The sequence below is a fragment of the Musa acuminata genome, chromosome BXJ2-7 (genome assembly GCF_036884655.1).
Source record: "Musa acuminata AAA Group cultivar baxijiao chromosome BXJ2-7, Cavendish_Baxijiao_AAA, whole genome shotgun sequence".
Classification (NCBI taxonomy): domain Eukaryota; kingdom Viridiplantae; phylum Streptophyta; class Magnoliopsida; order Zingiberales; family Musaceae; genus Musa; species Musa acuminata.
This window is the reverse complement of record NC_088344.1, coordinates 37,441,465-37,465,200: the sequence shown is the minus strand read 5'-3', so window position 1 is coordinate 37,465,200 and position 23,736 is coordinate 37,441,465. Positions and strand designations below refer to the sequence as shown.

Sequence of the window (23,736 nt, the reverse complement as noted above, 5' to 3'; positions counted from 1 at the left end):
CGTGATCAGCTCCTACGGCAGCGTGCTGGCGGAGCCGTTCCAGGTGTGCTCCGAATGCATGTGTTGTTCCAGAGGTGACCGGAGCCAATGCCGGCAAATGAAGTGTTGTCACCGAATCATCTGCAACCAGCCCGGCAAGCCGTTCGGCTACTGCTCGCTGAAGCCTATATCCTGCAGCTGCATCAACTGCAAATGAGTGCATGATGCGCTCTTCTGCAGCAGTCTTACCGGTTATATATTATGCACGTCGAGGGTTGACTGCAATCCACACTAATAAAAGAAAAGTTGATAGTATGTTCTGTTGAAAGATAGCAATTATAATTGCTTAATAATAATTGGGATTATGTTTCATTATTTCTGTAACTAAATAATTATCTTATATTAGCTTTTGCTTGTAAATTCAGAGTGTTGCCAATCCTAAAACCACATCCTACGAAATATATATATATATATATATATATATATATATATATATATATATATATAGACCATATGGCTCCTCGCAGAGCATATAGTAGTAACACTTAGTCCATTCGCATTGGCTCGGGTCGGCTTGTAAGCAACAGGTACGTACTCAATATTGGAGGTCGTTTCGATATTTGATTGCACGCATGCATCGTGAGAGTTGGATCATACGTTAGATTCGCTGAAGAATAACCTTTTAAGAAAGAGCGAAGAGGATGAGAGGCATCATGAGACCGAGGTTGGTTCTAAGGTTGCCCTTGGTGGGTAATATTATGGAGAGGGAGATAGATCGAGAACGATCCAAGTACCCGAGCGTGACTCTTCGTCATCCTTCTATTGCTCTTAGTTCTTAAGATACGTCTTCATTCTCCGGTGATGTACTCATCATCCTTGGTGGTCATATGACGACCAGAGATGATACGTATCTCATTATAGAATGATGACGTATCTTAGAAACTCCTTTTAAGAGCAATAGAAGCAGGACATAGGGGGGACACTCCTGTACGTGTATCTATCTCTATCTATCTCATTTCTCTTTAGTTTTTAGTCGCCACAGTTTCCAACCAGCATGGATACTCTCTGCCCTTCCCCTCGAAGGCCATTTTTCATCTGATCTTTTCATATCTCATTCCTTTCCTTTTGTTGTTGTAGATTTCTTTACTACTCATTTCTCGATGCACAGATGCATGCAGGAGCATCAAACAAGGAAAAAAGCTCCAATGATGAGCATGCACCGATTACTACCGTCGAGTACCCGAAAGATGATGTGACCTGAACATATTACATTTTGCTCGAGAAAGATCATATTTTATTAGAGTAGAATAAAATAGACCATTTCTATCTCCAAAAGAAGAATGGATAGATCCAACAGGTTTGGCTAACCAGTGAACATTGTTATTAGCCTCACAGAATACAATCCATCAGCTAAACAAAAATATATTGTGTTAATCTTCTATGTATACAGACCTTTGCTTCGGGTTAAAGAAACAATGCAACTATTTCAATACAAAAAGAAAAAAGAAAATGAGCCCGTAGGCTACGTAGGCGAAGACGACGAGGGGCCAGCCCTCCCCAAACCAGGCCACCAAACTGACTCCAAATATATGCCAATACACATAAGGAGGCAGCTCACTTTTCAACATCACACCCTATACTTCCAGGTTTATGTGCTCTATGCATATAAAACATCAGGGTATAGAAAATTAATTTGATTTATAATCTAAAGTGAGAGGCAGGGAACTCCTTCAGGAAGATTTCCAGGCACTTGATATGCAGTGATGTAATTTTGTCGAAATGTTTTGCGAGGTGGAGCTTCTGAAGTGGAAGAACTGTCTTCGATTATCGGAGGCCGTCCATGAAACTCGCCTAAACGGTTAACGAGAGAGAACCTTTCCAATTCGTGGAACTCCATTCGGACGTTTAACACTGATGACCTCTTGTCCAATCTTACAAATTGAGCAAAAAAGTAAACTGAGTATCAAAAAAGTAATTTTTTAAGAAACATGACACGGACATCTATAATATGAAAAGTCCATATAATCTTCTCTAATCTTTTCCGTTATACAGACCTATAGGAAGAAGAGACCGAAGCCAACATCTGTAGGCTACCTAAATCAGACATTATACGAAAAAACAATCTGCTGTTTAATCACGAGTCGAAATCAGAAGGTAAAGAATGTATGTGATTCTTGACACTATACTTTGGTTGACTGAATCACCCAATAAACTTTTATAGGTTGATGTGGTCATTTAAACATCAGATACGATGGGATCTACACACAACTCCCATGCATCGTATCGAGACGGGGCATGTACGCGGAGATAACAGATGATCCTTCTGAAGAAGGTGCTGAAGCCCAATGGAAATGGCTACTAGCATCCAAATCTCCGAGCTAAGGAAAAAGGTGATACGTATCTGATCATTCAATAAAGACCTACCGTAAACAATATCTTCAAAGCGAAAGAAGAAAGACAAAGGGAGAACCTCCTATACCGACAATGGTAAGAACATATTATAAACATCAAAATTATCTTTACAAAAAAATTTAATGCTAAAATCTAAAATTAAATAATAATAAATTAAATTTATGATATATATCTTTTGATACCTTTCAAAAAATCTTTTATCTGATTTGTGTCTTCCCATATTCATATATTATATTTTTAAATCTTTAGGAGATTTTGTTTATTTATAAGTGAGAATAGAGATTGATAGAAGATATTTTGGTACCACCCAGCTAGCAGCCACCTCAGATCATACGTGGCACCACTCTAACCAAAGTCATGCATATACAACCTGACTCAAAAACGGCTGCATCCCGAAGTGACACCACCCCGCTCAAAAGCGATGCAAAACAAAATCCACGTCGCTTGAAATTGCACAAAGCGATACCCGAAAATGGGAGGATAGTCCCGCACAGCACAGGATCAGAACAGTTGCCCTAGAATAGATGAACCGCCTGCTTGAAATATCGATGGATGCTAACAACCCGTAGATGGTAGATTACCGGTGAGGTATAAAAAATACCCCCGAGCAAGAGCTAGGGGAGGCTCTCTATACACTAACTTAATCATATAGCTTACACTATTGTCTTCTCTCCTTTGCTGGCTTAAGTATCGAATGGGTCACGTTGGGCAACCCTTGGCGTCGGCCTGTCATGCAAGATCGTTGGCCGCCTGAAGACATCTGGACGACCCTACCCAGCCATCCCGAACCGAATCCTCACTAGCAGAATGGCGTTTGACCGGGTAACCTATGCAGTCTCACGTTACCAAGTCTCCCATGTCAATAAGGAAGAGGCACCTAGATAAGCCTACACCTTCGGTAGTGGACAAACTGTATCGACTTATCAGCCGATGGTACTCATGACTCTATCATTCTAGCGCTAGAAGGAGGGTCAAACGTCACAGACACATCCTTCTATTACTCCTCCCAACAAACGTTCGAGCAAAGAGACATTACCTCCGATCCCAAGCCCTCTCAGGAAGAGAAGGCATGTACCCCATTTCAACAGAATGAAACCTCTGCTAATCATGTCATTTAAGAAAACTATCAAGGAAGATCGTAATTTATATATTTTTTAATTCTAGATAGAATCCTCATATTAGTCAATCTTATTTAATTGAGCAAACTGAGAATTAGGTTACCTAAATTGGGCTCATATATTTGGGCAGATCATTCACTCAATTAGGCCCATTAAGATTAAAGTTGATTAAAATTAAAAATTAATCAAAAATTATTTTTTTCTTGAATTCAATCAAAACTTAATTGATCAAATATAAATCCAGTCAAGTAGTCAAATAAAGTCATAATCTAAGTCCGATCAAAGTATTTGATTAAAATAAATCAAATTAACTAATTTTATAATTTAGGATATGAGTCAAAAATTTTAATTTTTAAAGAGTAAAACTATAATTTTAATTAGGATATATAATAAAAAAAATTAATTTCTTAAGGGCATAATTGAAAAGTAATCTTAGGGACACAGATTAAAATTATCTAATTTATGAGGGGTAAACCTATCTTTTTATTAAAAACCTTAATTGCCACTCGCTTTTTATGATCGTTGTGCGAGACGTGATCATTGTCGTGCACGACGGTTGACTATGTGAAGTCCCACAACCATTGTTCATAGTCATTGGATGAGGCATGGTCGTCACCACCAAGCGTAGTCACCGCCTCGCGTGTGGCACCCCTGCCCACAAGCGGTTGTGTGCATGCACTGCCCGGTGACCCCATGATTACCGTGACACGGTTGTGCACGCACATGCCGCCCAATGACCCTATTAGCTTTAGGCATCCAATGACATGGTCGTGGCCAGCAAATGCCTTAACGGTGGCATTGCTACAATCATTGTAATCGTTATAGGCAGCCGCCACACGTAGCAACACTGCACAGCCGCTGTAGCCACCACAAGCAACAACACTATGCAGCCATCGCACCCACCACGGGCAGTAGCGGTGCTATAACCATCCTAAGGTTGTCGCACCCCACAATGCTTGCACTAGGTATGTAGCCACCCGAATTGGGTTGCCGACCACTAGAGGTCGCCGCCCTCAAACAATACTATCATCGCTAGCAAGTTATCGACAGTGATCCATTAATCAAATACGATGAACCTCGCATCGCCTGCAAGCAGGCAATATGACAGACTAGATAGAAAAGCAGATCGATAATACAAACAAATGGATCATGCATCGCAAATAAAAACTGAATAACAACTTTTCACGAAAAAAAGGTGCTAATAAATAGATCTAAAGTATTTGATTTCACAAACTTGACTCTGATACTAATTGTAAGCATAAAAACCATCCTTATGCTTTTGTTATGTAGAAAAATTTTAATACCAAAATCTGAAATCAAATAACAATTAATCAAATTTACGATACGTACCTTACGATACTATTCAAAAACCTTATGTAGGATTTGTAGGTACACCATCATTGGATCTGAAAGCTATAATGATAATGATCTACAAAGAAAATTAGAGTCATCATTCATCTCTCTTCTTATCCTACCTATGACCACTATGAATGATGGATTAGGGACAAAGGAGAGATAAGAGAAGATCTATAATCTTTCAATAATATCAACTATCCATGTTTTCTCATATCTACATATCCTCAAATTTATGTATTATGTTTTTAGTCCCTAGGAGATCCTATCTATTCATAGGTGAGAGTAGAAAGTCTAAGATAAGTAATTGAAAGAGTCCCTCCGATCATCTCTTAAGAAATATTATCATAATTAAATTTTAATTAAAATTAAATTAAATTTATAATATATCTTACCTAATTAGATAGGATCATAACACATATGGTTAGTTGCAGAGCATATGATAGCAACACTTGGTCCATTCGCATTTGCTCAGGTCGGTGATGCAACAACACCGGCAATCCGAGCACTTTCTAATAAAACCAGCTAAGCTAGCTGACACTTTCTAATAAAACCATAGTTGTCAACTGCAAAATCATCAGCTTGCACCGGACTGCCAATATTAGATTCAACTGGTTGTTCTCCGCCATTTAATTTGGTCCATCAGCATTTCATCGATTGAAGGTTTTTGCTCTTGAGGGCCGCTTTGGTTTCTGCTTTGAAACTACTTGCGGTTGTCTTCTCCAGCAGATAGCTGAAAGAACGCGTCAGGAACAGCTCAACTTTGTACCGTCATCGGCCAAACACACTTTATATAAAGCAACTGGAATGTAGAGGGAGGCATACCCTCTCGTCTCTCGTTTCTCGTCTCTCTCTCTCTCTCTCTCTCTCTCTCTCTCTCTCTCTCTCTCTCTCTGCAGCTTCCAAGCAACCGCCATGGGTAACCTCAACGCCGGTATCCTTCTCATGCTCGCTCTCCTAGTCTCCGCTCCTCCCTACAAAGGTAATCCTTCAGCTCATCTTCTCACGTACATTCCAAGTTTACACTGACTGGCTTCTCGACGCCCGCATGCAGGATTATCCCACGCTGGAACGCACTCCGATGACGATTACATACCTGTCTCTTCCGTCCAACACCGACCTGTCGGCGACGTGATCGGCTCCTACGGCAGCGTGCTGGCGGAGCCGTTCCAGGCGTGCTCCGAATGCATGTGTTGTTCCAGAGGTGACCGCAGCCAATGCCGGCAAATGAAGTGTTGTCACCGAATCATCTGCAACCAGCCCGGCAAGCCGTTCGGCTACTGCTCGCTGAAGCCTATATCCTGCAGCTGCATCAACTGCAAATGAGTGCATGATGCGCTCTTCTGCAGCAGTCTTACCGGTTATATATTATGCTCGCCGAGGGTTGACTGCAATCCACACTAATAAAAGAAAAGTTGATAGTATGTTCTGTTGAAAGATAGCAATTATAATTGCTTAATAATAATTGGGATTATGTTTCATTATTTCTGCAAATCCTAAAGCCACATCCTACGAAAAATACCAAAAAAATTATATATATATATATATATATATAGTGACGGCTTATATCATGCTAGTTAGTGTATGCATATGTTGAGTGAAATTCATAAACACCTCAACGAAGGCGAGTAGGTGGCTTGAGATCATCCGTGGATGTGAGAGACTGTCGTTTAATAGACGTCAATATCGTATTAGCGTTTGCACCAATTTGGATATATCCATGTGTGGAAAGGATGACCGTTGCCCTTCTTAAGTGAAAATACTATAGGTTGGAGGCAAAGCCTCCTCGCTCAAGCTTTCATTAAGAGAGTAAATGGATGGACATTCCTACAACATCGCACACTCTATTTAGTGTCAAAAATATTGAGTGAAGAAGTTATTAACATCTTTGTCAATCTAACGTACTTTGAACACATATATATAGGGTTGTTCGAAGTGCCTCTAAGGTGAAAACGCTAAGCTACCAAGGTGCTATCTATACAAAGATCGAGGTCCAGAGAGATTTCTCGACGTGACCACTCTAATGATCAGGTTAGTAACTTGAAGTATATGAGTATATACATGAGTAGTCAAAAAAGGTAAACCCCTCCCCTCACCCCTTTCATTGTGTTGAAGATAAACTTTTATACAGAATATTATATAAAATATATTACGAAAAGACAACCTCTAACTATTTCTAATAATCGTTTCTTAATCTCTTATTTATGTGGGCGATAAAGAGAGGCAGTTTATAACCGTTTGTCTTGGATTTTTACCCACATGTGTAGACGAGTGGGAAGTGGAATTTATCTTCTTCTTTCATTTCAGAGATCACATGATAATCACATGTTAGACGAAGATTGATAGATGATTACTCCCTATCAAAATAAACTACTGTTTAAATATGAGCCAAAAGAGGAACCTAAGTCATGACACCGTAGGTTGACAAGTCACCCGACAAACTTTTATAGGTTGATGTGGTCATTTACACGCTAGGTATGATGGGACGTACACGTAAGTCGCATGCACCGTACCAAGAGGGGGCTCGTATGTTGCGTGGCCGATGGTCAATCTACCGTCGTGACGCGGAGATGACAAAGGATCCTTCTCAAGAAAGTGCTGATGCCCAATAGATATGGCCACAAGCATCCGAATCGAAGAGGTAGGGAAAAACGTCATGTGTATCTGATCGTTCAATAAAGACCTACCGTAAACAATCTGTTCAAAGCAAGAGGAGGAGAAAGGGACCCTCCTATACCTATATATATATATATAGAGAGAGAGAGACCATATCGCTCCTCGCAGAGCATATAGTAGTAACACTTGGTCCATTCGCATTGGCTCGGGTCGGCTTGTAAGCAACAGGTACGTACTCAATATTGGAGGTCATTTCGATATTTGATTGCACGCATGCATCGTGAGAGTCGGATCATACGTTAGATTCGCTGAAGAATAACCTTTTAAGAAAGAGAGAAGAGGAAGAGAGCCATCATGAGACCGAGGTTGGTTCTAAGGTTGCCCTTTTGTGGTTGCAAACAGTGGTGATAAAATATTATGGAGAGGGAGATAGATCGAGAACGATCCAAGTACCCGAGCGTGACTCTTCGTCATCCTTCTATTGCTCTTAGTTCTTAAGATACGTCTTCATTCTCCGGTGATGTACTCATCATCCTTGGTGGTCATATTTATAGATCTATCTATAAATATGACGACCAGAGATGATACGTATCTCATTATAGAATGATGACGTATCTTAGAAACTCCTTTTAAGAGCAATAGAAGCAGGACATAGGGGGACACTCCTGTACGTGTATCTATCTCTATCTATCTCATTTCTCTTTAGTTTTTAGTCGCCACAGTTTCCAACCAGCATGGATACTCTCTGCCCTTCCCCTCGAAGGCCATTTTTCATCTGATCTTTTCATATCTCATTCCTTTCCTTTTGTTGTTGTAGATTTCTTTACTACTCATTTCTCGATGCACAGATGCATGCAGGAGCATCAAACAAGGAACAAAGCTCCAATGATGAGCATCTACCGATTACTACCGTCGAGTACCCGAAAGATGATGTGACCTGAACATATTATATTTTTCTCGAGAAAGATTATATTTTATTAGAGTAGAATAAAATAGACCATTTCTATCTCCAAAAGAAGAATGGATAGATCCAACAGGTTTGGCTAACCAGTGAACATTGTTATTAGCCTCACAGAATACAATCCATCAGCTAAACAAAAATATATTGTGTTAATCTTCTATGTATACAGACCTATGCTTCGGGTTAAAGAAACAATGCAACTCTTTCAATACAAAAAGAAAAAAGAAAATGAGCCCATAGGCTACGTAGGCGAAGACGACGAGGGGCCAGCCCTCCCCAAACCAGGCCACCAAACTGACTCCAAATATATGCCAATACACATAAGGAGGCAGCTCACTTTTCAACATCACACCCTATACTTCCAGGTTTATGTGCTCTATGCATATAAAACATCAGGGTATAGATTTGATTTATAATCTAAAGTGAGAGGCAGGGAACTCCTTCAGGAAGATTTCCAGGCACTGGATATGCAGTGATGTAATTTTGTCGAAATGTTTTGCGAGGTGGAGCTTCTGAAGTGGAAGAACTGTCTTCGATTATCGGAGGCCGTCCATGAAACTCGCCTAAACGGTTAACGAGAGAGAACCTTTCCAATTCGTGGAACTCCTTTCGGACGTTTAACACTGATGACCTCTTGTCCAATCTTACAAATTGAGCAAAAAAGTAAACTGAGTATCAAAAAAGTAATTTTTTAAGAAACATGACACGGACATCTATAATATGAAGGATAAAAAGATTGCAGTAAAAAGGAACTAAAATTCAGGGCACTGACAAGTATTGTAGGTCTATAAAGTTAAACATTTGTAATTTGAATAGGTTGTACCAGCTATTCAAATAATCAAATCATATACATAAGGCATGCAATCAAAACACTGTTCAAATTTCGTGTAAATATCATAATAGGTCAGGTTTATCAAAATTGAGGACTCTCCCTTCCATTTCTAGCTTAAGTATATGCACTTTAAAATAGGATCTATATTAGATAGTTCAGATATAAATTTCCAGAAGGTTGAATACTTAGTTATAAGACATGAGACATGCAATAAAGCACTGCTCGTTTCAAGCATATGTCACAAGAGGTCAGGTATACCAAAATTCATGACTTTCCTTTCCATTTCTAGGTCAAGCATATGCACTTTAAAATAGGATCGATATTAGATAGCTCAGATATGAATTTCAAGAAGGTTGAATACTTAGTTTTAGTGCCAATCCCTATACTTCCAGAAGCATTCACAGCTTCCATTCCAACTAGGTTATTCCTCACCACCCAATACAGTGACCATCATCATGTATCTCTACTATTTATTGCAGTCCTGTACTTTTTTGTCTAGGACATAAGGTTTAATCAACTACAGCCAAAACCATCTTCCACATGTGCAGCTTCACAGAAGTTGCCACCATAAATAATGTACCTTTACATCTATCTACCTGCTTCTAGCAAAGCAAACAACTATGCAATCATCACAAAAGCATGTGCAGAAATAGTTATTTGGAAAATACATTTTGTCAGATGCATCAATGGACAAACTACGACTAAATCCGAAATATGTCAGAACTCTGAAGTACTGGATCCTTCCCTACCAATTAACATTACAAAAAGGCAATTCTCATATAATCCAAGCTCTGATAGGATCAAATTCAGGATTCATAATAGGATTGAGGATCAAGACTTGGCAACATCAGATCAATGGTATCAGTCTCAGAATAAAAGAATAAAGACGAATATCAGTAAAACATCATGCATAATGTTTATCTTTTTACATAAATTTTTTTAAAGAAAAAGTTTACAGGATCTAATTTTTATGAACTTGCTTACCTGAAGGCATGCCATTCATTGAAAAATAATCTTTCTTCTGCAACTGCATCTTCACCTGCGACTCGCATAAGCTATTAGATGTAGGCAAATTCCCCATCCACTACTAGAGGCATATCATCCACGTAAAATTCTCACTTAAAAATCCAAACAATGTGCCAAGAGAGGCAGCCAGTGAAGTCCCCAAGATGACCAATGTCCATGATCCATTTTTTTTCCCCTCCTCTTACGTCTTCTGTCCTCTGCCCCTTCCCCTCTCTCTTCTCCTAGCTCCCTTTCTAACAGATGTAATTGTCATTCGTCAGAACCTGATCAAATTTGGTTGGAATCATCCGATCCTGATCAACCCAATTTGGCTCAGGTTCAGCCACAATCACAATATGCATCAGGTCCAACTAATCCTGACCATATGGCCATATTTCTGAAAAGCTTGGTTCAAGCACCATTATATTTATTCAATGACACAACAAAGTCCTACTTGCTTTTTCTCTACATCACCTGGCACCTTTAGTTTAACTGAAACCTTCTCATGTTCTATCAGTGTAATTATGGTAATAAATCTCAACAATATTGTTTGAACCAAGCTACACCTCGGATGTTACTTAAAACCAAGCTTTCAATAATCCTGATTTTAGAGTTGTCATGTAATTATGGACTGGTAAATAAGATCATCGTTGGCTGATACAGGGCTTAGTTAAACTAACTTTACAAAAATATCAGGTCAAAGCATGGACTTACATTCAAATATAACCAATTTTTTAATAAAGAACAACACATCAGAAGAAGGAAACCAATGATATTCAAACCAACCACCGGATTATGTTCATACCTTGAGAAATCACACTCAAGCTTCTTGGATCTTTGAATAAAGACTTCCATGATTTTTGAGCAAAGATGGTCTCCTGCCTTCTTACAAGAGGTAACATTATCAGAAAACCTGAAAATGTAGTTTTCCAAAAAAAGAAGAAATTAGAAAGACATGGTTCTAACTTATGAAAATAGATGTTTAAGTTGTTAATACATCCACATAATGTATATTTCTTATATCCAGGGTAGATGCAGCAAGCAGACTCTATAGCATCTTGAAGTCATTCTATGACTTTCCCTTTATTGAGGTCACTCGGGCAACACTTACGTATTCTCTTTTTCCAAATGAATGTGATAATCTCTTCCCAAGGAAGAGATCAAGCTGCACACATCTGCAAGTGCTGATTTAGCAATGGAGAAGGTAACATTTTCATAGGCTGAAATGACCTCCTTATTAAGTATTCGAGATGGTACAGCTGGAATGAGTTGATGCATCAAGTGAGTAGTCAAAATTAGCCTTCTTCGTGGTTGAGTTGTTGATGGGCCATTCTCCAAAGCTTCAGCTCCATCATGCACCTATCATTATAAAAGCAGGGTCATAACATTCCACACCATATATGATTCAGCAAAATGGAATACAGCACAATGAAAGAACAAGGAAGGTCAAAACAGATTATAAACAAACCTTTTCAAACAACTTATTGGTAACCCGAGCCCAGTCTAGTTCTGCAATACTGTACACAATGTGAAAACAGGTTCAATAAAAAAAATTCATTTGAAGTTCATATTGCATCGGAAATCAAAAGCACACAATCACAATGCATCAAGTGCTACTTATGCATTAGTTCATGTTTTCTTATACTAGTTATGGGAGTACTACTGAAACCCCCACCTGATGCTTCTTAACCTCTGCTGTCCTTGTGCGACCTTGTGCCATGGCAGAAGCTCTGTAATTGTGTTTTTCCGCTTCCTTGATCTTATAACTGCATCCTGGTCCACAATAGTAGGAAGCAGTGAATGGGGTCTATCGGAAGATACCTCTGCGATTGATGAACTTGGCCAAGTATATGTCTGACTGTTTTGAATTCTGTGCTTGACCATAATGTTTTCGGCTGTGCTCCCAGGTATATCTGAGAAAAAATTCTGCTGAGAAGTAGGTTTTGTAATCTTCTGGCCATCATGTTCAGCAATTACTGCATCATTTTTATACATTTGATATTTTTCAAACCAAGATGGAGACACTTGAGGGTTCATACAAGTGTGCTCATTTCCTCTGATTAAATTAGCTGTTGAACATGTACTAAGAGAGGATATATCATTTTGAAGACAATGCCCTCCTGAAGAAGGTGTGCTTGCATTTTGTAACACATTTTCTTTAGAAGCAAAACTTAGCATTTTTGCATTCGATGGTAACAAACTTTGTGAACATGCACCAAGTTCACGATATGCAGGAATTTTGAAGTCTGAATCTTGTTCCTGAACATTTCCCTGATCATTGTTCCAGTACACAAAAGAAGAATTAGAGACAAAATCAGCTCCCCTTAGCCTACTTTGTACCTTGTTGCTTAGATCAGAATCAGCTTTCCTCCTAGCTTGCATCCGGTGCAGAAGGGAACAATTTTTCTGTTGAACATCTGAAGGATTTGAAGTAAAACCAGGGAACCCAATTTCACTGCTAGAAGAGGCCATTCTGTTAATGGAAGCATGTACTGCTTGAGTGTAAGGAGTTGAAGCATGCCAACTTTTCCCCTGGTCCATGCCCTTCTGATGCAAATGGACCAAGGATGGAATGAATGTATTCAAACCCTCCTCAGCATTTCCCACTAGTTCTGTCCATTGGAATTCAGTTTCTGCCTGGGTAATAGAATCTATCTTCTCAGTAATTGATGGCTTTAAGGAAAATCTCTTATTTGGATCATCTCTGTTCATCAAATGAGAACTTGTGCCAACTTCGGAAGAAGCACTCTCTCCATTACTTCCTTGATCATATGTCTTTTGCAGGCCCAAAAAACTTGTTTCCCTAATATTATGTGACTGAGGTATCTGTAGGCTGAGACTGTCAGGGAGAAGGCTAGCTTGATGTTGTTGGGTTGATATATTTGTCCACATGTATGCCAACATTGACGATGGGTCAACTTGATAAGAAATGCCTGCAGTAGAAGGCTGGATTGATATTGTTTCTGTATTAGAGTACATTGAACTACTAATCTGAGAGAAGTCCTGAACAACCTGCTTCTGCTTTGTATAATCCATCTTTGTTGTCTGCAACTGTTCACCAGAAGCGACTCTAAAAGGTGGAACTCTGCCAGCCAGAGAAGGAAATGATGTCTGAATAGATCGATCAGCTACCGCCCCATCATGAGATTTATATGGTTGTTGAAGTAGTGAGGTATTTTTGACAAGAGCATTTGCATTAGCTTGGTTAAAAATGGTAAAATTCATTGACTGATCTAATGTTCCATATCCAGTGGAACTAGGAATATCTTGCTCTTTCTCCAGATAAACGTTCACATTAGGATTACGTTCCTGTGACTGCTGCCCTTGTAGGTGGTTCCTCATATTACAAGAATTACGAGCTATTGCGGATAAGGTATTTTGCTTATCACAGTATAAAGCTTCTTTATGCTTTTGTTCTGATATGCTAGATATCTTACTCTGATTTTCTCTTTGAGATGTTTCATTCATGAGAGATTGAACTGATGGTGTAGAAATTGACCATATCTGGTCTTTATCTCCTGCCTTGCTGTCTAAGTTCATAGGATTAATATTTAGACAAGTATTGGAAGGTAACACAAACTTCGAAAATTGTTGAGATGGTGGGGCCAATTGCAAACCAAAACCTTGCACAGCAGATGGCTGACAAATACGAGGAGAAGCAGTATCAAAACCAACTTGAGCAGGGATATCAGTATTCCTTGACTGATCAACCTTGTGAAGAAGCTCAAGCACATTTTGACTGCACACATTCACAATAACTCAAGAATTACGAGCCAACATACAGTTGTATGGAAAATGTATAGAATTGGTCACTTGCCGTCAAACATTGCAATGGCAAGATTGGCAGTGAAAGAATGGAAAACGTACAGAAAAGAAATTAAATAGCTGGTTTCAGATGACATATAGACAAGCTCATTTAAAACCCAAAAGACAATATCAAAACCATGTTTCCTCAAAATGACTGGCAAATGAGTAGCTAAGATATGGATTAATCTATTCACTTATTGAAGTAGTCATATCATGAAAATGTATTCATGGTAAAGTTCTTTCCAGAACATCACAAAGCAGCTAAGTTCATAGAAATACATAAGTTGATGTTCACCTTGTTTGAGCAATTCTTTTATTTTGGGAATATGGACCAATGGATCCATCAAAGGAAGAAGCCGAAGCATGAGTCAAGATGTTATCTCTAGATTGTAGCTTCTGTGATTCCACTGCAATTCTCTGTAAATTAGCATATGTTAACACCAAAGCGCAATCATACCTAGGAAGTAATAGAGAGACAAAGCATTGGCAGTGTAGAAAATAAACCGAAAGCACATGATTAAAAGAAAGATGACAGTTACCTTAACAAGGTTTTCAACATTGTTTGAATCAATATGATCTGCAAACTTAGACTTTTGAGCATATATCTGTTCCTCTTTTTTATATCCTTGAATAACTGATTTGGGCATGCACTGAAAAATAAATGGATGATTTTTAGGGAGCAAAGGTTCCACATCCATCCCCAAACTTCCTGTTAACCGCTTCATTTTAGAACCCACAGTATGTTGACCAGTTTGGATCAATGAATCTTGGATCTCGGATACAAAAGATTTCTGGTCATTAGCAGCCAACACAGAATTTTCCTTTGCACTATCTATAGTATAGCTATATCGGCTGTGGTCTAAACTACTGGATGTATAGCCATCACCTGAAACCATCTGCAGATCTTTTTTGTTTTCATCGGTGCTGCTTAATCTTTTGTTAGTGTCATAACTAGTTTGTGGTCTCCCACTTAATTGATTATAGTTTCTTTCCACATTTTTGTCACCATTAGTTTTTACAGTTACACATGCATCAAAGTTCAAGTTTTTACCAAAAACCATCAGACCTGAATTGGATGCCAGCTGATTCATCTCATCATTCCACTCAAAGTTGTTTGTGTTCACAACAGAACCATAGTTGTCAACTGCAAAATCTTCAGCTTGCACCGAACTGCCAATATCGGATTCGACTGGTTGTTCTCCGCTGTTCACATGCATGTTACTACCACCAGGCTTCCCCATATTAACATCATTATCACAAACATCTGAGACACAATCCCCGCCAGGTGCCATAATATAACTACTGTTCCAGAAATTTGGTGTATCACTAAACTCCCCAGGAAAATTCACCAAGGCCTCATTTTGTTGGTAGGTCCAGCTTCCCTCAGTATACTGCATGTCTACAGAATCATTTGCACACTGCTCATATGACTGGTCCACCCACACTTCATTGGTTAAAGGTATCTGTGCTTGAGGACCACCTTCGAAGATTGGTTTCTGCTTTTGATCCTGATGAAACTGTTTGTAATTGTTTCCACCAGCAGACAGCTGAAAAGACACATGAGGAGCTCCACTTTGTACCCTACTATTTCCATCATGTGCAAATGAGTTATGAAAACTAGGGGAAGTGCATGAATTCGAACATGCATCAGCATCATTATACAAAGGAAGATGTCTTGAAGTTAATGAGGATGCACTCTGCAGGTAGCTGTCATCCCAAGTGGTTGGCTGCTTGGCATTATCATTAGACACAACTGAATCCATTACCATTGGACATTCCATTTTCTGGTAGCTCAAACCACTCCACTCTTCCTGGATTCCCTTATCACTGCTGCAAGCCTGTACAGCCTCCTGCATAAGAGCGCTCCAGCTTCCACTTTGCATGGAAGGAATAGCACCAAAATGGATGTTCTCCAAAGAAGACCCACAAAGAAAGTTGCCTGAACAAGTGTTCAGGCTCCCACCCAAGGGAACTTCCAAACTGTGGCCATCATCCATACCAAACAAAAGCTTCTGTTCTGTAGGGTCTAGGTTAGCAGCCACATCATCGGAAGTCTCTACTTGCATTGATGGATTTTCGTGCAAGTTACTTGACAAGTCAGCTTTGTCCTGATTATCTTGGACTTCATGAACCCGAACACTGCATTTTAGATTATCTATTTGCTGAAAGTTTCCTGATGTAACATCATTACTCAGAACTTGCACTGAAGCATTATCAAGTGAGCCTTTGCCATGAAAATTACACATAGCAAATGTTCTTTCCCGTGAGAAGTTTTGTGCAGGAGAAGACTGATCACTCTGAAGAGAGTTAAATGGAACCCATGCTTTTCTTGATTCATTCCTGGCTCCAGTAGTTGTCAAATCAGTGCAATTACTAGACGCCCCAAAGAACTGAGGATGTTGACATATAACCCCTTTGGCGCTTGAAACAGGAATGCCATGAAAAGTCTGGTCAAACTGTTGTGGGATGAAACCCATAGATCGCATTGTTTGAATTTGATTATTTGAAATTACGAAACTACTTGCAACATTTGGTACAGTAGGATTGTCATTTAACTGCAGCCAGTTCATGTTGTCCCCAATAAATGGTTGAGAGTTAATAGGCACTAAAGGCATGCTCGGAACAACAGTTTTTGGCCAATTACAATCGGACACATGATTAATAGGGACATCATCTATCATTGCAGGTAACTGATCCACAGGTGCTGGTTTTGCTGAAGCGGACAATTTGCTAAGTGAATTTCGCTGTCCTGTACCCGGATCTAGCTGCTTAAATTTATTCTGGCTCTGAGGCTCTTGTATCAGTTGGCACATCAATAGTTGTTGCCATGGTTGCAGGTTATTAAGATCAGGCTGCTGCCCTCGACGAGGTTGTGACATTCCAAGTGGAGACACAAATTGTCAGTACCAACGAACAGGAGACCCAGCAACCTTCAACCCTCCTGAATATCCTTCAAGACCAGTGTAATCAAGATCACCTGTGGACAAGTATTGGTCCACCAGGAAAAAAAAGGAAAACCCTCTAATATATTCTGCTGATTGGACCTTCTTGGATATGAATGATCAGATTTCTTTTTTCTGGTTCTGCAAGAAGAAAAGCAAGAAAAATCAACAAGTATAAAATATCCAGCATCTAAACAAGTAAATAATAATAATAATAATAATAATAATATTATTATTATTATTATTATTATTATTATTATTATTATTATTATTAATAAAATTAAGCAGGTACCACTATAACGTGTCCCTCTTATACTTGTATTCTTCATCCAGAGGAAGATGCAGCATAATGCTACTCAAAAAACATGTGACAAGTTGATTCCAGAACTTGTAGTTCCATTACTAAATCTCTCAGAGTTTTGTGCTCTTCTAAGTGGGTGACAATACCTGACTGAGCAACAACAGCATCGATTAAGATCTCACAGCAACATAACTGGACAGAAACACATGAAAATCATGTGTAATTTGCCAACCTCCTATTCATAAAAGATTGGTGATAATAGGGCTACTTTCTTCCCCAACACTGTACTTCTTAGCAACTTGATTTGCAAGCACAGGATCCTGCCTAAACTGAATTGGCATTGTCACTAGAAATTTAATATGTATTAGGTATTGGGCACAAAAAAAAATGAAGTCTTGCAAGCATGATGAGATCCGTGTGCATAAACATTTCAAAAGTAATCAACTCTGAAAAGCAATCGTCAAAGTTAGAACGATAAACAAAAGATAAAGGGGAAAGTAAATGAACAAAGCATGTTAAGAAAAGTTAAGCTAAGTACTGTCAACAGAACCGAATGGTCGTTGATCACATTCCAGGAAACCAACCCATCAAGAATCAAATTTTCACATCTCATTATGTATTTCAGGTCACAATTCGATCCTAATGGGTAGTAGGTTAACAAGAAAACAAAAGCAAAACATGGTAAAAAGAGGTTCGATGTGGAAAAATGTCATGTCTTAAAAGCCACAGTCCCACAATCCATTGAAACTTTTACTTTCTCTTTAAGCTCGTGCAAAACAGACCAAATGAAAAGAATACAGTCGTACACAGCAGTATATTTCAACGCATATTCAGACGAACTAAAAACATATCAACCACCGACGTACTGAAAGGTTGCTTTTTTCGCTCGTTTCTCTCACATTTCCACAAAACCGTACCAATTGACCAAACCCTAGAACTGCAGCTGCCGTCCCAACCTTACATAGCACATCCAACTCCAAAACCAACCTCTTAATAAGGAAAAAGAAAACGATCATCCCTCCCAAGCCTCCCTACACCATTTCACGGAACTCCAAAACTCCACGAGCCACTGAACCGAGAAATCCACCAAATCAGCACGATAATCCGGGAGCCAAAGAAATCAAAACCTTAAACAGTTCCACGGAATCGAAGTGGCGAGAGAGAATTTGGGATTCTCGAGCGTGGGCGAGCGGGACTCACTTGGATTTTCATGGGCATGAGCAAATGGCGACGAAATCGGCTCCCTCTTCGGGCTAGGGTTACGGTTCCAGTGCTGGTCGATTTGTCCTCGACGAAGGCGAGGCGATCCATTGGAGCTTCCTCTGCGTCTCCCACTCTTCCTCCGCGAAAAACGGAAACTTTTTTGGGACCGACGATAAAAAGGAGAGCGACGAGGAGACAGACATAACAGCGTGCGAACATTTTAACGTACAGTTGAGGAGAAAGACGCCACCCCGCCCTCGGCGTATCTGCGAATCGGGCCGGCCTGCTCCGAACCGAAACTAGTGGGCTCCACCGCTGTTTATACAATCTTTGCCGTTCATCACTTTCTTCTTTCGTTCTCGACAAATCTTGACCGTAGAGTAGATGGACCCATGTTGCCCCTCGGCGGGCAAGCTTGCTTTATCTTCTGACGGAGCTCGTAACGGACGTTAAAGTGGATCCGGAACAATAATTTTGCTACTCGACCAATCGTTACACGTTTCTGAATTTGTGTTGTCATTGGTAGGTTCGTGGGACCCAACAAATTGCAAGCCAGGTGGATTAGTGAGTGACGTTGGTACATGAATGTATAGGAGGTAGTTGCTGATTTTTTTTGGTCCAATAATTAAACTTTTATTTGTCTTTTGGGTAAATTCTCCGTGTATATGTATATACATATATATATATATATGTATATACATATATATATATGTATATACATAAATATATATATGTATATACATATATATATATATGTATATATATACACACACACACACACACATATATATATATATATATATATATATATATATATATATATATATATATATATATATATATATATATATACACACACATATATATATAAATATATGTGTGTGTGTGTATATATGTATATACATACATATATACATGTATATATATATGTATATATGTACATATATATATACATGTATATCTGTATATATATATATATTTATATATATACATACATATATATATATATATATATGTATATGTATATTTGTGTATATATATATGTGTATATATGTATATATATAAATATATATGTGTGTATATATATATATATACAAATATATATATATATATATATGTATATATATACACATATACGTATATATGTATATATATATATATACACATATACGTATATATGTATATATATATATATATATTCTTTTTTCTATTTTTCATAGAATTTTTTTAGTTATTTTTATTGTTTTACCCTTAGCCTCTATCCCACTATATTGTTTTTTGCCTCCTTGTGATAGCCTTCTGGTTTGTAGTGATCACCTTATCCCATTGTGAGACATTGTGACCTTTGTGTTTAAGCATGAGTAATCACTTTCATTCGTTTGCTCTCATTCAATCGAGAAGAGCAACTCAAAAAGAAAGCATAAGTGATGCTTGACGTGATGGGCTAGAAAAGGTTTCCAACCCAATTTCTCGAATTGCCAAGTTAATAACCTGAGATATATAAGTGTGGACATGAGTGGTCAAAAAAAGTAGCCCTCTTTTCATACCTTCAACAACTTCCCCTTGTCCTCTTATCTACATAGTCGACAAAGGGGGGCAATTTATAATTGCTTGCCTGAGACTCTTGCCCACATGGGTAGACAAGTGTGGGTGACCTCCATTTTCTCCTTCCACCCTAGACATCACGTGGTGGTTATGTGTCAAATGATGATTCGCTAATAATGTACTCTCGATTATTTATCCCCCCCCTTAAGGCATCCTTCAAGACTCTTGCAAAAGAGGTCCAAAGTGTGATATTTAGTTCCTCTAGCATGTCAATCTTATCTCTTTGATCTATTATTGGCCTGGTGGTACATTTAATTCATCTAGCACGAGTTCGTCTAGCACATCTGTTTGAGATTATCTCCCCTAGCTTGTTGGTGGTGATCTAGTACCAACTTGCCTCTTATATTATTGAGGGATGCATATTGGTCAGACCAGATCGGATTTCTTAACCTCCCCATCTCTTTTTGACCTCCACGCCTTAAGCGGATGCAAGGGTTGGACTTCCCAACCTTTCCATCTCTAGCAAAGGCAAGGATTGGATGTCTTGACCTTCACACCTCGAGCAAAAGCGATCCTGGCCTTCCATGCCTCAAGCAAAGGCGTGATTTAGACTTTCCTGATTCATGTGCCTCGGATACATTTTGTCTTGTGCCTCTCATTGTGACAGGCTTCTTCTAATATAGGTTAGGTTTTCTTGACTCATGCATCTCGGGCACGTTTTACATTGTGCCTCCCATCATTACAAGTTCATTTCGATGTAGGTTGGGTTTTCTCGACTCATATGTCTCAAGCATATTTTGTCTTGTACCTTTCACCATTATCGATTTTTTCTGACACCACGATAGGAGGCATAAGACAAAATATGCTTAAGGCGCATGAGTTAGGAAAACCTAACCCGCGTTAAAAGAAATCTTTCATGGTAGGAGGCACAAGGTAAAATATGCTAGAGACATATAAGTCGAGAAAACTCGACCCGCACTAAGGAAACTCATCACAGCGAGAGGCACAAGCAAAATGTGCTTAAGGTGCATGAATTCGGAAAGCTTGACCCCTACCTCCACTTAAGGCGTGGAAGGTCGGGATCACCTCTGCTCGACGCGTGAAGGTCGAGACTGCTACTTACATGTACTCTACAAGCCAATCATGTGTGTGATGACACTTGTGATCCACTACACAATCTATTTTGGTTAATAATAATAATAATATTTTCTTACTCTATATTACATGATGAATATATGTCGTAATGTCCTTGAATTTGTGCAATTAGAATTTGGATCATATTGAGATCATGATATTGAGACCAATTATCTTTAAACACGGATCCTAAATATTCTTGGTGATATGTTGCTCGAAAATGATATTGAGATAACTGAATAAACTAGTATACTATATATTAGAGGCAATTGGTCTCATAGCTACTTGTGTGGGGACACTAGAGATATAGTATAGGTGCTCATTGGAGAATAAGTTCATTGAATAATCTGCTTATGGAATGCTAGATGGTTAATAATACCCTATTGTTAGAGAGCAATTCTTTAATCTCAGTTATGTATTTGGTCCTTAGACTTGAGACATAAATAATGCCTTGTTTGAGTACTCTATTATTTGATACCAGACTTATAGGTATGTAAGTTTCAAATCTAGTGCAAACGGTCATTGAAAATGACAGCCAATCTTACAAAGGCAATTATGTGTCAATAGAGGATCATCTAAGTATCATAAGAGAAATATCTAGTATGTTCTCACCTAGGCAAATCTCTAGCTATGGTCATTCGAATTAAAAGAGGAGTTATTTGGGAGAATCCGATAAGAGTGAGACTTTGATGGATTTCATACGGGCCTGACAACACCATGCCCAATATACGGTCTTTATGATATTGGATACATGAGGGACTATATATACACAGTAATTGAGGGTAGACAGGTCTAATAGATTATATCCTCCTGTGCCGTCTGAGGACCATAGTGTAGTGGCCTAGTATATCCATAGTTTATAAGTTGAGTGAGAAAGAGTTCTAATAGGTACAACTCATGGCCAACTCTGTATTGAGCCTAGAGGGTCACACACAATAGGTGGACGATGCGACAAACAAAAGATTAGATATGAGATATCCAATAAACTCTTTTTTTAATAGATCCATAAGGTGAGACCCAATAATACTTGGAGCTTAGAGTGGTTATTGGATAAGGATCCAATACCCATTAAGCTATTACATGGGATCCACTAAGGTTAGTAAGAGAGGTTCTCTATAAATAGGAGTGGGTCTCCATGAGTTATAGGCTAGACTCATCTAAGTTGCTGGCCTCCCATCTCCTCCTCCCCATCTCTCTCAACCGATGCCTCCCTTATGTGAGAGGATAGCAAGAGGGTCACCCCATCCTTGCTAAGTGTTGTTGCTGCCCTACTATGTGGTGAAGCACCATCACGAGGAGAGAGAGTCTACAGTGAGGAGGTGTATCGTTGCTGCCATCCACCAAGTAGACTTTTGCTAGAGAGAAGTTCACAAGAGCTTCTTCATCTAAGTAGATCAGGATATGTGTTTTAGGGGATATACAAGTTCCCTTAGGCGAGAACGTCTCACTCCTCGATGAAGTTTTGTTATTTTTAGTTTTATACTCCTGGTCATCTCTCGGTGATCCGATATATTTTGCTTGGGAAACGATTTTTGTTTTAATTTTTTTGCTATGCATGTGATGCTCCCTGATGTTTCCCAACAGAGATGCCTAATCCCTACCTTCGCTAGAGAGGAAAGGTTGGAAAGCTCAACCCTAGGATTTGCTAAGGCGTGGAGGTTGAAAAGAGATAAGGAGGTTCTGAAAGCTAACCTCGTCCGACCAATGTGCATTCCTCGACAATGCGAAGGATAGATCAACAATGGATCACCACTAGTAGCACTAGGGGGAGGCAATCTCAAATAAACATGTCAGATGAACTAAACATGCCACCAAGTCAATAATGGATTAAAAAGGTATAAGCTTGACATGTCGGATGAATTAGACGTTGCACTTTGGTCCCCTCTCATAAGAGCCCCAAACATATCTTAGTAGAGGGGGACAAATGATAGGAAGTACATCGTCAGTTAATCGTCATCCAACACGTAATTGTCATGCTCACGTGGGCAAGGGTCCAATGCAGGTGGTTACGGGATGCCCCCCCTCCCTCGCCCTTTGGTAAGAGGCCATGCGATTAGAGATTGCCTCCCCGTATAATTTTTCATGAAATATTTTACCCTTTGAAAATGGGTGTTATCTTTTTTAACCATTTGCATCTACATTTATATATCTCGGGTTACTAAATTAGATATCGGAGAGACTAGATTAGGAAACCTCTCTCGACCTCGGTCTTCATGCAGGTGGCATCTCGAGAGCTCAACGTTTCAAACTCGAAGACATCTTAGATAATCCTGTGCATGCGAGTCCGAACCACGTCGGACTTACCAGAATATCAATGGTATCTTCCCTCAACAGGAAGCATATATATTTTATAGCATGCAAGTAAATAAAATTTGAGATAATTTTAAACAGATATTTTATGACTTAGTTATTAGGAATCAAACAAGAAAATGACTTTTTCTTAGAATAAATGATTTTTTTTTAATTTCTGCCAATGCCATTCATAGGAAAATCTTACTAATAATTTAACATACCAATAAACTAACAAT

At 39.0% G+C, this 23,736-nt stretch overlaps 1 protein-coding gene across 9 annotated transcripts; it reads right to left on the bottom strand.

Annotated features, from left to right (window-relative positions):
- Positions 1–1,376: 1,376 nt before the first annotated feature.
- LOC135617968 (uncharacterized) lies at positions 1,377–18,722 on the bottom strand. Of its 9 annotated transcripts, none has more exons than XM_065118832.1 (10): positions 18,527–18,722; positions 17,559–17,672; positions 17,318–17,476; positions 14,623–17,166; positions 14,379–14,500; positions 11,952–14,015; positions 11,745–11,793; positions 11,388–11,635; positions 11,082–11,189; positions 1,377–1,910 (listed from the first exon to the last, which is right to left on the bottom strand). In XM_065118832.1, the coding sequence occupies exons 4-10, from the start codon at positions 16,960–16,962 to the stop codon at positions 1,685–1,687; spliced, it is 5,157 nt and encodes a 1,718-aa protein (XP_064974904.1). In that variant the 5' UTR covers positions 16,963–17,166; positions 17,318–17,476; positions 17,559–17,672; positions 18,527–18,722; the 3' UTR covers positions 1,377–1,684. The 9 variants fall into 9 exon arrangements, 8 of the variants coding, with proteins under 8 accessions (XP_064974904.1, XP_064974901.1, XP_064974903.1 ...); XM_065118829.1 differs by lacking the exon at positions 1,377–1,910 and adding an exon at positions 8,567–9,082; XM_065118831.1 differs by lacking the exon at positions 1,377–1,910 and adding an exon at positions 8,567–9,082 and having other exon boundaries at positions 17,318–17,472.
- Positions 18,723–23,736: the final 5,014 nt, after the last annotated feature.